This window comes from Spinacia oleracea, chromosome 1 (genome assembly GCF_020520425.1).
Source record: "Spinacia oleracea cultivar Varoflay chromosome 1, BTI_SOV_V1, whole genome shotgun sequence".
Lineage (NCBI taxonomy): Eukaryota > Viridiplantae > Streptophyta > Magnoliopsida > Caryophyllales > Amaranthaceae > Spinacia > Spinacia oleracea.
The window spans coordinates 66,559,633-66,572,847 of NC_079487.1; the positions used below are offsets into that span (position 1 = coordinate 66,559,633).

Sequence of the window (13,215 nt, forward strand, 5' to 3'; positions counted from 1 at the left end):
GTAATCCTGTACGAACCCTTCTATAAGTCAACCTACTTAGGACACCTCGGATTGTACACAGTAGGATTCGGATTTTAAATAATTTTCAAATAATTTTCAAAGACCTTTTCGAACATAATAAAGTGTCGTTGGTTTAAGCTAAGTATGAGTTTATCTCAATGTTGCAAGTGAGTCAAAAGATTTCTAAATATGATTATGGGTAAAGAAGGGCACCTAGCTTTTGGTCAAGGCACACTTCAACATGTGACTACCTTGACCATGGCAATGTCGCATAATACGACATTTACAAGAGAAGTAGCAAAATCACTACTCGAACGTACCTCGCACTAAACGAGTCTGGTTCAAACTATTCATGATCCATGTCACCATGAATGCATAAAAACGTATGCCAAGCATTATAGCACCAAGCCAATCCCGTAGCTACAGTTGGAGGCTTGAGAAAAACACTCTAAAAATACTCGAAATGACGATTTTATCACAAATTCTCGACGCTAATGCTATACACACGTCATAGGGGCACAATCCTAAGCTTTAATCGAGTAAAACGAACCTTAGAATGGCTACAACCCCTCCCAAATTCTAAGCACTACTTAGAATATATAAAGTCACCCCACTAACAAGGGTAACTGAAAATCGCGAGTCACCAAAACTCCGATCGAACTACTGCACATAACGCTCGCCCTACAAGCGCCCGTTACACAGCCTACCTCGTTCCAAAGCAAAAGCGAAAGAAAAAATCAAGGATAAGAACTGTCAAAATATACCCAGAAATCATTTTCAACGCCCAGAGCTGGGCACCGAGATCTTTAACGCCCCAGCCTGGGCGCTGAATCTTTCTGCTAGCCAAGTTTTGCCAGATAAAAAAAAAAAAAAGAAACACCTATGAATCCTCGCATCGAACGAAGTAATAAGCCGTGCAAACCCACGCAGAAGGTGCTACACTTGTTCGAACACCTGAACAAGGCGTGATGAAGTACTCCAATGCAAAAAATAATAATGATATCCCAACACCTGGAGAAATGTTCTAATACATGTTGTTAGACCACACAAGCCTACGTCGCACCATAAGTTCAAACCATCCCACGGTACAAGTCTAAAAAAAGAGAGTAAGGCATATTGCACTAATGCGGGCACGACCAAAGAGCATGTGTAAAAGAGGCAAACACTACTTATCGCCCAAATTCAAAACGCAAGCCACACGACTTCTACATTAAGGATTAAAGGTAGCAAAATATTACCTACCACGAAAGGGATAGCTCGCACCTACACAAGCGGAACCCCAGGGCATCTTTCTCGAAAGAACCTACAAAAATCGTACGCCAAAAGGAAGCATCCCAACATGCATGCTTGGGGGCTCCAAGCTACGAAACAACCATAGCAAAATAAAAAAATCTCGAAGCAAATGTTTGAACAATCTAAAGGGTACGATGTTTGAGCCCACTTCATGAATGGGCCTGAACCCTATCAAGCTTCTAAGCAAACTATTCAAAATCAGTCATTGCTCAAAAAAATGATTCAAGCAAACTGATTAATGGAACCGCACACAACGGCCATTCTATGAATGCTCGTTCGCACATACATATCATCATTCTAAGTATCGAACATTCACGAACGCGTTCAAAAGGAAAAATATACAACAACAAGAGCGGTCAAAGTCTTACGCCTCAAGGTATGTTCCTCGGGCCATATAGACTCGCCCAACTATCGCAATAACTGTACGCCTTAAGAGCAACAGTTCCTTAAAATAATCGCCCCAAAGCGACAAGCACCGTAGTCCACCAATCGGCTACGGCTTCTCAAGAAAATCATCACGTTCTAAAAACAAAGAAAAAACAAAAGAAAAGAGAATACATAGAACTTCCAAGTGAAATAAACGAATGAACAAGAGGCCAACTATGTCATCAAAAGACCAGCCCAAACAACACTTTCAACGCCCCACCTGGGCGTGAATTATTTCAACGCCCAGGCCTGGGCGCCGAAAATGAACCCAGGCTAAAAAAAGGCCCTAACTTCTATTGGGCCCTACCGCATCCATTCGACTCGAAAATTTCCGATTTCTTTACTGGAAGTCACACCTCACGGCTTTGTCAAGAGTAGCACACCACTACAAAGATCGCTCGCACTTACGAGCACGATCCCAAACACGATCAAGGACATTACAGAATGCATATCCCCAAAGAATCTCTTTGACAAGAACTGACCGCCAAGCACGAGTGCTTGGTGGCTCGAAAGAAAATATATATTTCAAAAGAAAGTGTGCAAAGTTAAAACGGTATTCCCAGACTACACTGTACGAAGTCCCGTGTTTGGATAACCTCAAAAGATAAAACCGGATTACGACCTCAAGACAAAGGTCGCCGTTGATACTTATACATAGTCCCCTAATCAAGGACCCATGTAATGGCAAAATTGAGCCATAAAGACTAGCTCAAAACCATGAAAGAAGATGAGCACAAGACAATGGTCCGTCTAAGCACGTTGTCAACCCACATTCAGGTTGCAACTAAATCCGAGCATCCCTCGAAAGAATTCGCTCCTGCAAGAATGAATGAAAAGAAATTCTCAAGAGAAATCACAAGAAAAAAATAAAATAGGGACTTGTCCACCTCAATCAGGCAAGATCGCGGCACGCGAATCCCAAATCAAAAGACGAATTCAGGTTCGCTCACCTCCAGCGAGCGGGGCGTCCACCCTTAGCGGACAGGGCTCGCCCACCTTCAGCGGGCGGGGTCTGCGTCACTAACCGCGCAGGTCCTTAGTCGCTGCAGCGATAACTTTTTCTGGTTTTCCCTTTTTCCAAAAATTAAAGGATCGGTTTTCCCTTTTTCCAAAAATTAAAGGATCGGTTTCCCCTTTTTCCAAAAATTAAAGGATTGGTTTTCCGTTTTTCCAAAAAAGAACGATGTGATCGGTTTTCCTTTTTCCAAAAATTAAAGGAATGGTTTTCCGTTTTTTCCAAAAAAGAACGATGTGATCGGTTTTCCCTTTTTCCAAAAATTAAAGGATTGGTTTTCCGTTTCTCCAAAAAAGAACGATGTGATTGGTTTTCCGTTTTTTCCAAAAAAGAGCGATGTGTTGGATTTTCCTTCGTTTTACGTCCCATAAAAACAAGGGGGTTTTCTCCTTTAACTAGCCTTGAAAATGAGAATCTTTAAAAACATTTTTACCTCGTGGTTGGGCTTGGCCAGGCCCAATTACACTTTATAGCTTTAATTTCGAAAACATCTGTAGCTACTCCCATTGACAAAGTGAGGGAGTTTCTACGCACCTTTAGATCCTTCCAATGACAAAGTGAGGAAGTTTCTATACTATCCGTTGACAAATCCAAATGACACGTGAGGGATATGTCGACACTTCAAGTGATGACCCTTAAGTCAAATGTTATCACTCGGGGGCTCGTGAAACCCTCGCCAAAACAGGTCGCTATGGCTTGTGCGACGCACTCCGTCTAATACTTTGACCATCGTCTTACTCCAAGACTCAGTCAAAGTGGGGGCTAACTGTAGACACCTACTTTTGTACCCATTCCCGAAAGGGAAGGTTCGATGATGAAAACATAAATCTACACTTGACAACGCATCTCCTATAAAATAACGAATCTCAATTCCCCTTTTCATTTCACCCAAAACCTGCTATTTATAGAAACCTGCTATTTATGGAAACCTGCTAAAAATAGTAACTGCCGTAATGGGCAGCTGTTAAAAGTGGCAAGTCATAAAAGATAGAAACCTGTCAGAATTAGGTGTTGCACTCCAACATAAATCCTAAATGAGATAGAAACTGCGAGAGAATCCTATTCCTAATACGATTCGAAAATAAGAGTTACGTATTGATCGAAATCCTAACGAGCCTAGAGTTCGTAACGGGCCCAGACGCATCCCGTCACAAGGTTGATATGCACTAAAGGACTCAATTAAATCTCAAATACTCCGGATTCTAGGAATCCGATTCTGACTAAGAAAAACAGCCCAGATCCTATTTCCAACGCCTGGCTCTGGGCGCCGAAATCTTCGGCGCCCAGGCCTGGGCGCTGAAAATACCTGGTACGTGTTTTTTCCTAATTCCTCGTGGATTAGGGTTCTGCTTCTATCTTTCCACGAACTCTTTTCTATAAATAGGGCCTTAAGTTCGACGTGAAAAGGACACAACACACAATTATATTTCTGAGTATTGACTCTAAACCCCTAAGCCTAAGCCTCACGCTGCAAAGCTGATCACGCGTTCTGTCGCAATCGATCCATAAATCGAACAGAACGTATCCCGTCCCATAATTTGAGATTCGTTAAATAAAAGGAGAAATAGCAAAGTCAAAGTGGTTAGTTTTCTGAGAACCGTGACGCACCTCTCAAGGGTGCGTCGTAATGTGTCCCTTTTCCATGGTTTAATTGCTTTCCTCGCCCTTTTATGAACTGTTAAACTAACTAAAATCTGATTGTTCGATCACGCTTAATAAATATGATATTTTTGGGAAATTGGATTATCATGCTAGGTCCCTTATAACAATCTAAATCAGATAATCGCGTTCGATCTAGTACTATATGCTGCATATTGATAAAATCAACTCAGATTAGTTTAATAGTTAACGCATGTCCCTTCAATTATTTATGCTGAGCTAGTAAGGATATCCTGCCTCTGGAGTTATCGAAGAGCGAGTACTCCTCTCGGTAGTTACAGTCCCCCGAACCCTCAATCTCTACCCTGCGGGTGTACGTTGAGCGATCCCCACCACCAGGGATCACAAGGGAACCTACGGTCGTCGTGGTCAAACATAATTGCACTCCCTTTATGTCACGATAACCGGGTTTTGTCAGTTTTTCTCATTGTCGTTAAAAACTGAATGGCGACTCCTATATTACTAGTCAATTGGGTGTAAACTCACAGGAAATCCAATTACACTTGATTTGACAAAAAGAAGCGTCACACCCACGAGGGACAAGGTCACGCATTAGCCTCGTGCTTTTTCGACCCCCTCACAGCGGGCAGTGCGGCATGCTCGTGGTCGTGCAACGTTTGTGTTCAATACGAATCCTAAAGCTAATGGAATTCGTTCTATGATTAATTCCTAATCCTAATAGATAGAATTAGTTTAAAAGAGTTTTAATGAAAATTCTAATTAAACTAACTAGTATCCTAATAGGATTCTAAATCCCTTTCCATAGCCCTATAAATATGTGCCTAGGTTCACAATTTATGGACGAGTTTTCAAGTATTCAGAGTGACATTTTGAGAGCAAAATTCAGTCATAATATTGCCCATATTAGCCGAAAATCTTAAGTACCTTAAGGGCGATTCTAGTTGGTCAATCTTGAGGCGGATCCGGACGTGCTGTAAAATTTCTACGGAGGGACGACACTTGGAGTCCTAAAGACTTGTTCTTGTTCGGTTCGGGCGCAGCTAGGGAGGGCTCGCTACAAAGTGTATGCATCCTAGACTAATTATATGATTATGTGCAATTAATATGATTCCTGGCATTAAGGTTTTTTCGCATGATTTATGTTGTTCATATGTATCATAACTAACAAGGTGTGCATTACCTAATTCCTTTGTCGCTCGATGTCTTCTCATAAATATAAGGTAAAACTAGTCATCCTTATTATGTTTAGTGGTACTTCTCAGTGTTAGAGTTCAACTGATCAAATAAACATATGATCATATGATCCATCTGAGCACGACCATGCATTTAACATGTTCTAGCTCTCCAAGTGTCCTTGTATAATATATCACATCTTGTCCAAAATTGTAGGAGGACAATCCCGATCTTGAGGTTAGACTTTCTTTGATAGGTGATTACCAGAGCGTTTCCTTTATAGTCTTCTTTTACTGTATGACGGTTGACAACGTCAAAGTAACCAGTTCTCAAACAAACAATCTCAAATCACTTAGGTGTTGAGGATTAGTGTCTAATAACACTAATAAAATTTACTTAAGAATTGAAGGCTTTTCACATCTTTTACAGTTAAAGTTTCATGGGCTTGTCCGATACAAATGTTGTCAAGTAAATATCTATGCAAATGATTGTTACATTACCATGTCCACATATTTCAAGAAATAGAACTCTTAGTCATCTATGAATCCAGTCATCTATGGCTTTCTATGTATCCACCTTTATAGAAAATGTCCGACCAGAGACCATTTTAGATATTTGACATTCAAGTTCACTTAATAGACAATTCTTTATTTGGTGTTAATGAGTCACAATGGAAATACAAATTAGAAATGGGGAAAGAGATTCGAACCTATGACCTATCGTACACAAACCCGCAGTGTTAGAATTAAAGCTGGAAAAAGGGGCCACTCAATGCCACCAGACGCGAGTGCAAGGAAGAAATCGAGAATTTTCTGTCGCACTCTAGCTAGCCCGACCAAGCGGGTTTTTTTTGGTGTTTTGGTGAAGTGTCACTCGAGCTCGACCCAGCGGGCCCACCTGACCGAGCGAGTTACAACGGGTTTGTGAGTGTCACTCGTGCCCGACCGGGCGAAGGCCAAAAGACTTATTTTGTCTGGTGTTTCCTTTGGATTACTTTTCTGTAACATCCTTCTAATTTTGGTTTAAGGATGTTAATCATTCTGATTATGGTGAGTTAAGTTAGTGCATTATTCCTCTTGATTATGGAGGTTATTAACCATTTATTATCATAGGTTTAATTGGCTTAATTAATTAAGGTCATTGGATTCCTTTGAGTCCCTTGACTTCCTTAGCTGTTTTTCTTCTCCACTAATCCTATAAATGCTCTTCATTTCTGATTTTGTTGTTATACAATTATTCTCTCATCTTCTTCTATTCTTCCTCTCTCTTTTTTAATAAGATCTAGTATCTCCATCTCACACCCAAGAGTGCCATTGTGTATTGAGAGTTGTATAAACCTCAGGGAATGAATCGATTAATATAATTGTGTACCCCGGTTGCACCAAAACTCGTTTTCAAGGCAGTAGTTTGGTTACCACCGCACAACAAGTTCCATAAGATCTTATTTTTCTCTTGTTCTACATTTAGCCTTGAAAACATTTAAATACAACAATTTGAAAACGAGATTATGTCTATTGTCATTGTTAACTCTATGTTGAACAAGACTCTTTTACACCTCTCTAAGTTGGAGCCCCTTGATGGCAAGAACTATAAGTGATGGTCCTAAAAAAATATCTTTTTTGAGCAACTTGAAATAGATTATGTGCTCTATGAGGATGTGATCGAATAAATTGAAGCAAGCAAGGCGGTAGCACATGATCCCTCCCTTTTCGTGGAGGATGTCAAGAAGGAGGCTGAAGCATTGACCAAGAAGGAGAAAGACAATAAACTTGTTTGGGCTCACATTCTCCATCATGTGAATTAAATCTTGTTTGACCTCCTCATCACCAATCGGTCAAGAAAGTCCATTTTGGACACCTTGCAAAAGAAGTATGAAGCCAATTATGCCGATAAAGAAAAATTATGCCGTTGGTAAGTGGAATAATTGCAAGATGACGGAGGATAAATCCATCGCACTACTAAAAATCATCACTTGTGCCACAAATTATACCACTGGAATTTTAAATTCGTGGCAATTTAACATCTTGCCACGGGAAAAATAACAGTTACTAATAAACTGAAAATGACAACAAAATTTATGCCACAGGAAAAATATACTCATGATAATATACACTTGTGCCACGTATTATGCCAAAAAATTATATTCGTGGCTAAAATTACATAACATTAGTCATAAACCTTTAAAAATGCATGTATTGTGAGTAGTGTGCTTAAGAATGGTGCTCCACGTGCTCCAGATCTCTTCTCCTTCTTCTTCTCTTATCTGAATCTCCATGCTCTAGATCTCTTCTCCTTCTTCTCCACTTATGTAAATCTTCTCCTAATTTTCAATTTTCTTCATGCTCCATATCTCTTCTCCTTTTTCTTCACTTATCTGAATCTTCCCCTAATTTTCAATTTTCAATAACTAGGGTTTCTGTTGAGTTTCGTTGATCGAAGCAAAAATTTCAGGAGCAATGTCAAGGTTGTTCCCTTCAGACATTAAAGGTAGAGTTCTCATATGGTGGGATTATCACGGTGATGTTTCAGCGGTTCAAGCTAAGAAATTCTTCACCAAGTTCATCGAGAAAGAGGTTTATCTGATCTATCTATTTAGCTTTTTATAGTTAAATTGTTTTTGAGTTGAATGAAGTGTAATTTTGATTTTTAGTAGTATTTTTTTGGTTTGATCTGAATGAAATTGAGACTATTTGCAATTTTGAATGTTTGATGTGGATAATTTACGTTTATTTTAGTTGTTTTTGCTGGCATTTAAGCGTAATTTGGGGTTCTAAGTTGAGCTTTTTTCAATAATTGTTTTCGCTATTTTATGGGGACAGAGAAGGTTCATAACCTTTCTTTTGATATGATTACGACCAACGTAACGGGTGCCAGTGAGGCGAATGATAATGTTTGTTAGTTGCGGAAAAAAAATTTGGTCGAGTTGGAGAATTTGTTGCCTTGTCCAATTGCATTGCCATAAAGAAGACTGGAGCATCTGGTAGAAACTAATAATGCTTCCCAGATAGACTCTTGTCTGTACCACAATTTCTCAGGTGCAGTTTTATCTACGAGGACCATTGATGTGGTAGAGATCAAATACCAACAGAGTCTCTCCAGGTGTAGTTTTCGCTGCTGTCTTGATTAGTTATTCTTGCTTTGGAAAATTGAGATTCTGTTAAAGTTGAAAAAATCAGGGATTTATTTGCATTTGTTCTATGTATATTACCTTTAGCTCAAGCATAACATTTTGTATAATCAGAGTATTTCATTAGTGTCTTGGAGCCATAAGCTATGTATTGCTTCTGAATCGGAATGGGGAATGAAGTGTAATCAATATGCTTATTGTGGAATTGGTGCCATAATGTGTTACATGACTGAAAGTCATTCCTCTTACGTGGTAAGTTTTCGCCTTTTTGTATCAGTCTCTTGTTTTAAATCATCTTAATGTTGATGTCATGTCTTAAACTAGGTACCCATATACATAGTGGAAATTGAGTCAAAAAATCTTCGTGGGTGCTTAGGTACGCTTAATCAGGTACATTACATGTTCTCATCACCAAATGAGCTGCTTAGTGGAAAGGAAAAAGAAAGATGGATTAGATTCCGAGTGCTTGTGTTTGCAGCTTATGATCGTGATTGGAGCAGCAACTACTTTTTTTTCAGAACAGTTGTAACATGCGACCGTTAGCACTGACAGGTGATTACTCCCTTAGAACAAACTCTTTACTAAAATTGTACAATAACTTTTTTAAACAGATTAATCGAAAAGCTTCCCTAAAAAAATTTCTCTTCCTGTTTTGCTTCCTTTTTCTCTGAACTTTGAAGGGATCATACCATGTATGATTTTATTCGTGTATCTGGTTACATATTAGAATCACCTAGATGGCTGGTAAGATGAATGTCATATTGACTCTACCATTTATTAAAATGTTTTCATTTTCTTGGTATTTTATTACCTAGACTTCATATATAATGAAATGTAGGCAAAAGTAGGACAAATGAAAAGGTTCGAAAAGAAATTGAGAATGCTTCGAGGGAAAGATGATGCCATTTCAGTTGAAGCATCTGAAATTCAGGTCTTATACAATCATATTCTAAGAACACATTTATTTAGTGGGATTTTAATGAAGTCCACATAATACTTCAACAAATTATTAAACTCTATCATTTTCATGACATGATTACATAGAAACTGCGCAGCACCTGCTGAAAGCCAGGATGTTGGACCTTTTCGCGCAAAGATACTTGCGTTCATTCATTGTGAGATCTCTTTTTTGGACGCGTAGATACAACTTTGATTAGCACGAAATATAATCTTTGCCACTCAGTGTTTAAGTATGATGTAGTATCATTTGTGTGAAATTTATTTGGTTTGTAGATTGGAGTTGGACTTATGCTTCTGCAGCAACTTGGTGGTGCTAACAGCATAGGATTCTATGCAAGTGAAATGTTTGTTGTTGATGGTAAGGATAGTTGATATGAACTCATTGGAGAGGTATTCTATTCAAGATACTTCGTACTAATTGGGTCAATAGGGGTCGATACATAAGCTTCTTGTATGAATGGGGTGATCTTCTTAGTCACATGACGTTTTGACTGGAAAGGACTATGTGAGAAGGAACTTCACTAAGTCATTATTTTACGTTGATAAAAGTGCACCAACAACACCTGTGATTCCCATTGAAGGTAACCTTTTTCATATCTTCTTTCCTTTGTGTCTCTTTTTTACTTGTATGTGTCTACGGAGGGATTTCGGGGATATTTATGTAGTCTTTGAGCTTACACATAGTATGCTCTTGGTTTTTTGCTTGCTATATTGGCCCCGAAATCCAGCATGGTGGTGTTTGGTTGTTATATTGGCCCCAAAATCCATCCCTATAAGAAAAGATACTTCTAATAAGTTAAAAGGAGGCTCTTAGTAGTTAGTAGTCCCTTACATTGCAAAGCTTTTCGTAACAATAAATGGGCATCCTGAGCTTATTCCTAGAGTGGTTATTAGGTAAATTCCTTTCGTATCAATAACATTCATTCCTTTATACTGATGAATGATAAGTGCATTATTTACCATATATTTAGTCCCTTATTTAAGCCATGTTCATCTTTTATTTATTATTTTTTTGGTCTTTAATTACTTTTAATAATTATAAACATATTTCTCTCAATTTTATATTTTATTGTTAAATCAATACCTAGTATTTAAAAAACATAACCATCTCTATTTTAAGGACATGTAAGCAACACCGTTATCAAGACATGTGGCGGACACATCAACATCACCTCTTAGAAGACATGTGGCTATATGTTTACTCCTTATTAAAAAAATAAAAATTAAAGAACAAAAAAAATCCAAAATTGCTCAATTTCATATCATGTCATCGTCTTATTGTCTTCTCTGCAGCTCCGCATCATCCTCCTCGGCATTAATCCTCATTCATTTCAAATTGATTAGTTCTCCTTGCAAATTACGACCATTGACAATCTATCGTCTTCAATTATCTTGAATTTGATCCCACCATCGCTAAAACCCTCCCAAAAACCTTCAATCGCTCCTCAAAACAGAATCAAACTCCAATTTCACCTTCAATTCGATCCCACCATCTTCTCCCTATCTTTATTAGCCTTCATACACAAATTTATTTCCCCCAAGAACGTTATCATTTTCTTAAATCATGCTGGTTACGGTTTGTTAGCACAAGCAGTCATTGACATTCCATCTCTCATATTTAATCCTATCCTAATCTATACCTAGTATTTAAAAACTAAAACCATATATACCACATGTCACTTTGTTGTTATTATCTTATTCTTCTACCTGCCACATGTCTTCTCTTCTTACTACCTATCTTCCCTTTTCGGTTTCACCCCTAACCTTTTGAGTCCTTAGTCTTTCCATATTCCCCTTCCATTCATCTCCAACCTTTACTCTCTCATTTAATCCATTTAATTTACACTTAAAATTAAAACCTTAATTTAATCCTCTCATCTTCAATTGTGGTATTCATTTGTTTTATACGAAATAAATTAATGTTAGCCTTTTATTTATTCATGAATCATCTAATCTATTAATCAATAGGGAATTTAATCTAAAATATTTGGGTTTCTCTTTTGTAATCACATGACCGTCATAAATAAATATGAGGTAGCTACTCTATATATTTGTTTGATTTGCGTGGCTACTAGAATAGGGAGTTTATGGGAGTTTATATGTACGCAGTAAGGTTCTATATTTTGTGGTTTTTTAAAATTTTAATCTTTTGTTCATGATAATTGTGTGAATTTGTGTTCACTATTTTTGTAACTTTTATAATTATGTGAATTCATGTTAACTTCCTTTTCTATCTTATTCATCTGATTGATTAATTGTTTAAGTGTTTTTCATTGAATTTAAGGTTAATTGATTAGTTAGTGACGATTACAGAAAACATACAACTGGAGTTGCTACAAAAACAAGCATCTTAACCAGGTTATTCGATTTTGTTTTTGGAAGATTTGGGGTTTTATGCAATTAATGTGGTTAATTATATGAGATTAAAGAAATTTGAGATTGGTTAATTACACTTCGCATGAGATTAGAAAAATTGGAGGGATTGATAGTTTCTAATTGAACTTTGAGGAAAATAGCACAAAATTACTCAATTTACTTCATAAACTTCTTCATGGGCATTGTAAAAGGCAGGTAAGATGGTCTTTTTTGGATTGCCAAAAATTAGGCATCGAAATAAAAACATGAAGCACTTGGCAGGTTGTTAAGAAATACAGAATAATATTTAGGTATACATATAGTTTTGGAATATAGAGTGAAATTGTAGCTATTTTCTAAAATAGTACGTCAGAGTAAAAGACTAAAAGAATCACTCGATCACTTTAAATAATTGATCTTAGAAGATTAGATTGTACCTAGCTTCTTAACTAACAAAGTTTGATACTTCGTACTTTGATTAACTTCTTTGTAAGGGAAGAGAAACTTAAAGAAACATTATTTTTTCTTAAAGAAATGAAAGAGGTAAGCATCAAAGAAAGCTTTACAAATACTAAAAATATTGCTTGGAGAAAGTGACGTGTGTATGCAACAGATGTTTATCATCACGAATAACATTGATTTAGTTGGTTGCTTTAAAAAATGATAATTATAATTTGGTGAAAAATGATATTTGATACTCCATAATTATCTTTAACTGTGTATACCACGAAAAAATAATAACCATTCACATAAAAACGTCCATGCATTGCACGGGCTCAAAGACTAGTTAACTTAAATAGCAACCGATTATGTTATAGGTACTAAATTCTTCAGAAGCCGGACTCCTTTGGTTGCACACGAGACATTAACAGTACAAGTAATAGGGAAGCATTGAAATAGTCCATCATTAAATGAAACCCACATACATAGAAGAATAATGGAGGACTTCTAATCCACTAAATCTCCACCAAAAGAAGCCCACTATTGCAACAAAGAAAAGAAAGTCCACTAAGGTAATATCAGTTAATACGTGTGATGATGGAAGACTCATTCTTCATACCTAGCAGCAATCCCTCCGTAGTTCTTGGCTCAACAACAACAAACTCAAGGTACCAATCTTCTAGTTTCGATCTCTCCGGAAAAAAAAATTAGGGTTTATCATATATAAATTTGCATCTCAACCCAAAAAAACGAGGGAGACGACACAAACGAGAACTATAAATTCGTGAGTTGAGGGATTACAATT

General features: G+C 37.4%; 1 protein-coding gene across 1 annotated transcript; it reads left to right on the forward strand.

Annotated features, from left to right (window-relative positions):
• The first annotated feature begins 7,983 nt into the window (after positions 1-7,983).
• On the forward strand, positions 7,984-9,986 carry LOC130465412 (sugar transporter ERD6-like 16). The gene is made up of 7 exons (XM_056834154.1): positions 7,984-8,100; positions 8,769-8,906; positions 8,979-9,044; positions 9,133-9,179; positions 9,335-9,398; positions 9,493-9,585; positions 9,888-9,986. The coding sequence occupies exons 1-7, from the start codon at positions 7,984-7,986 to the stop codon at positions 9,984-9,986; spliced, it is 624 nt and encodes a 207-aa protein (XP_056690132.1).
• The last annotated feature ends 3,229 nt before the right edge of the window (positions 9,987-13,215 follow it).

Excerpts from the sequence above, each read along its gene's own strand:
- LOC130465412 (XM_056834154.1), top strand. The coding sequence starts at position 7,984 with ATGTCAAGGTTGTTCCCTTCAGACATTAAAGGTAGAGTTCTCATATGG. Across the intron at positions 8,101-8,768 it reads CCAAGTTCATCGAGAAAGAG|AGTATTTCATTAGTGTCTTG; the intron begins GTTTATCTGATC and ends TTGTATAATCAG. Across the intron at positions 9,045-9,132 it reads GCTTAGGTACGCTTAATCAG|CTTATGATCGTGATTGGAGC; the intron begins GTACATTACATG and ends TTGTGTTTGCAG.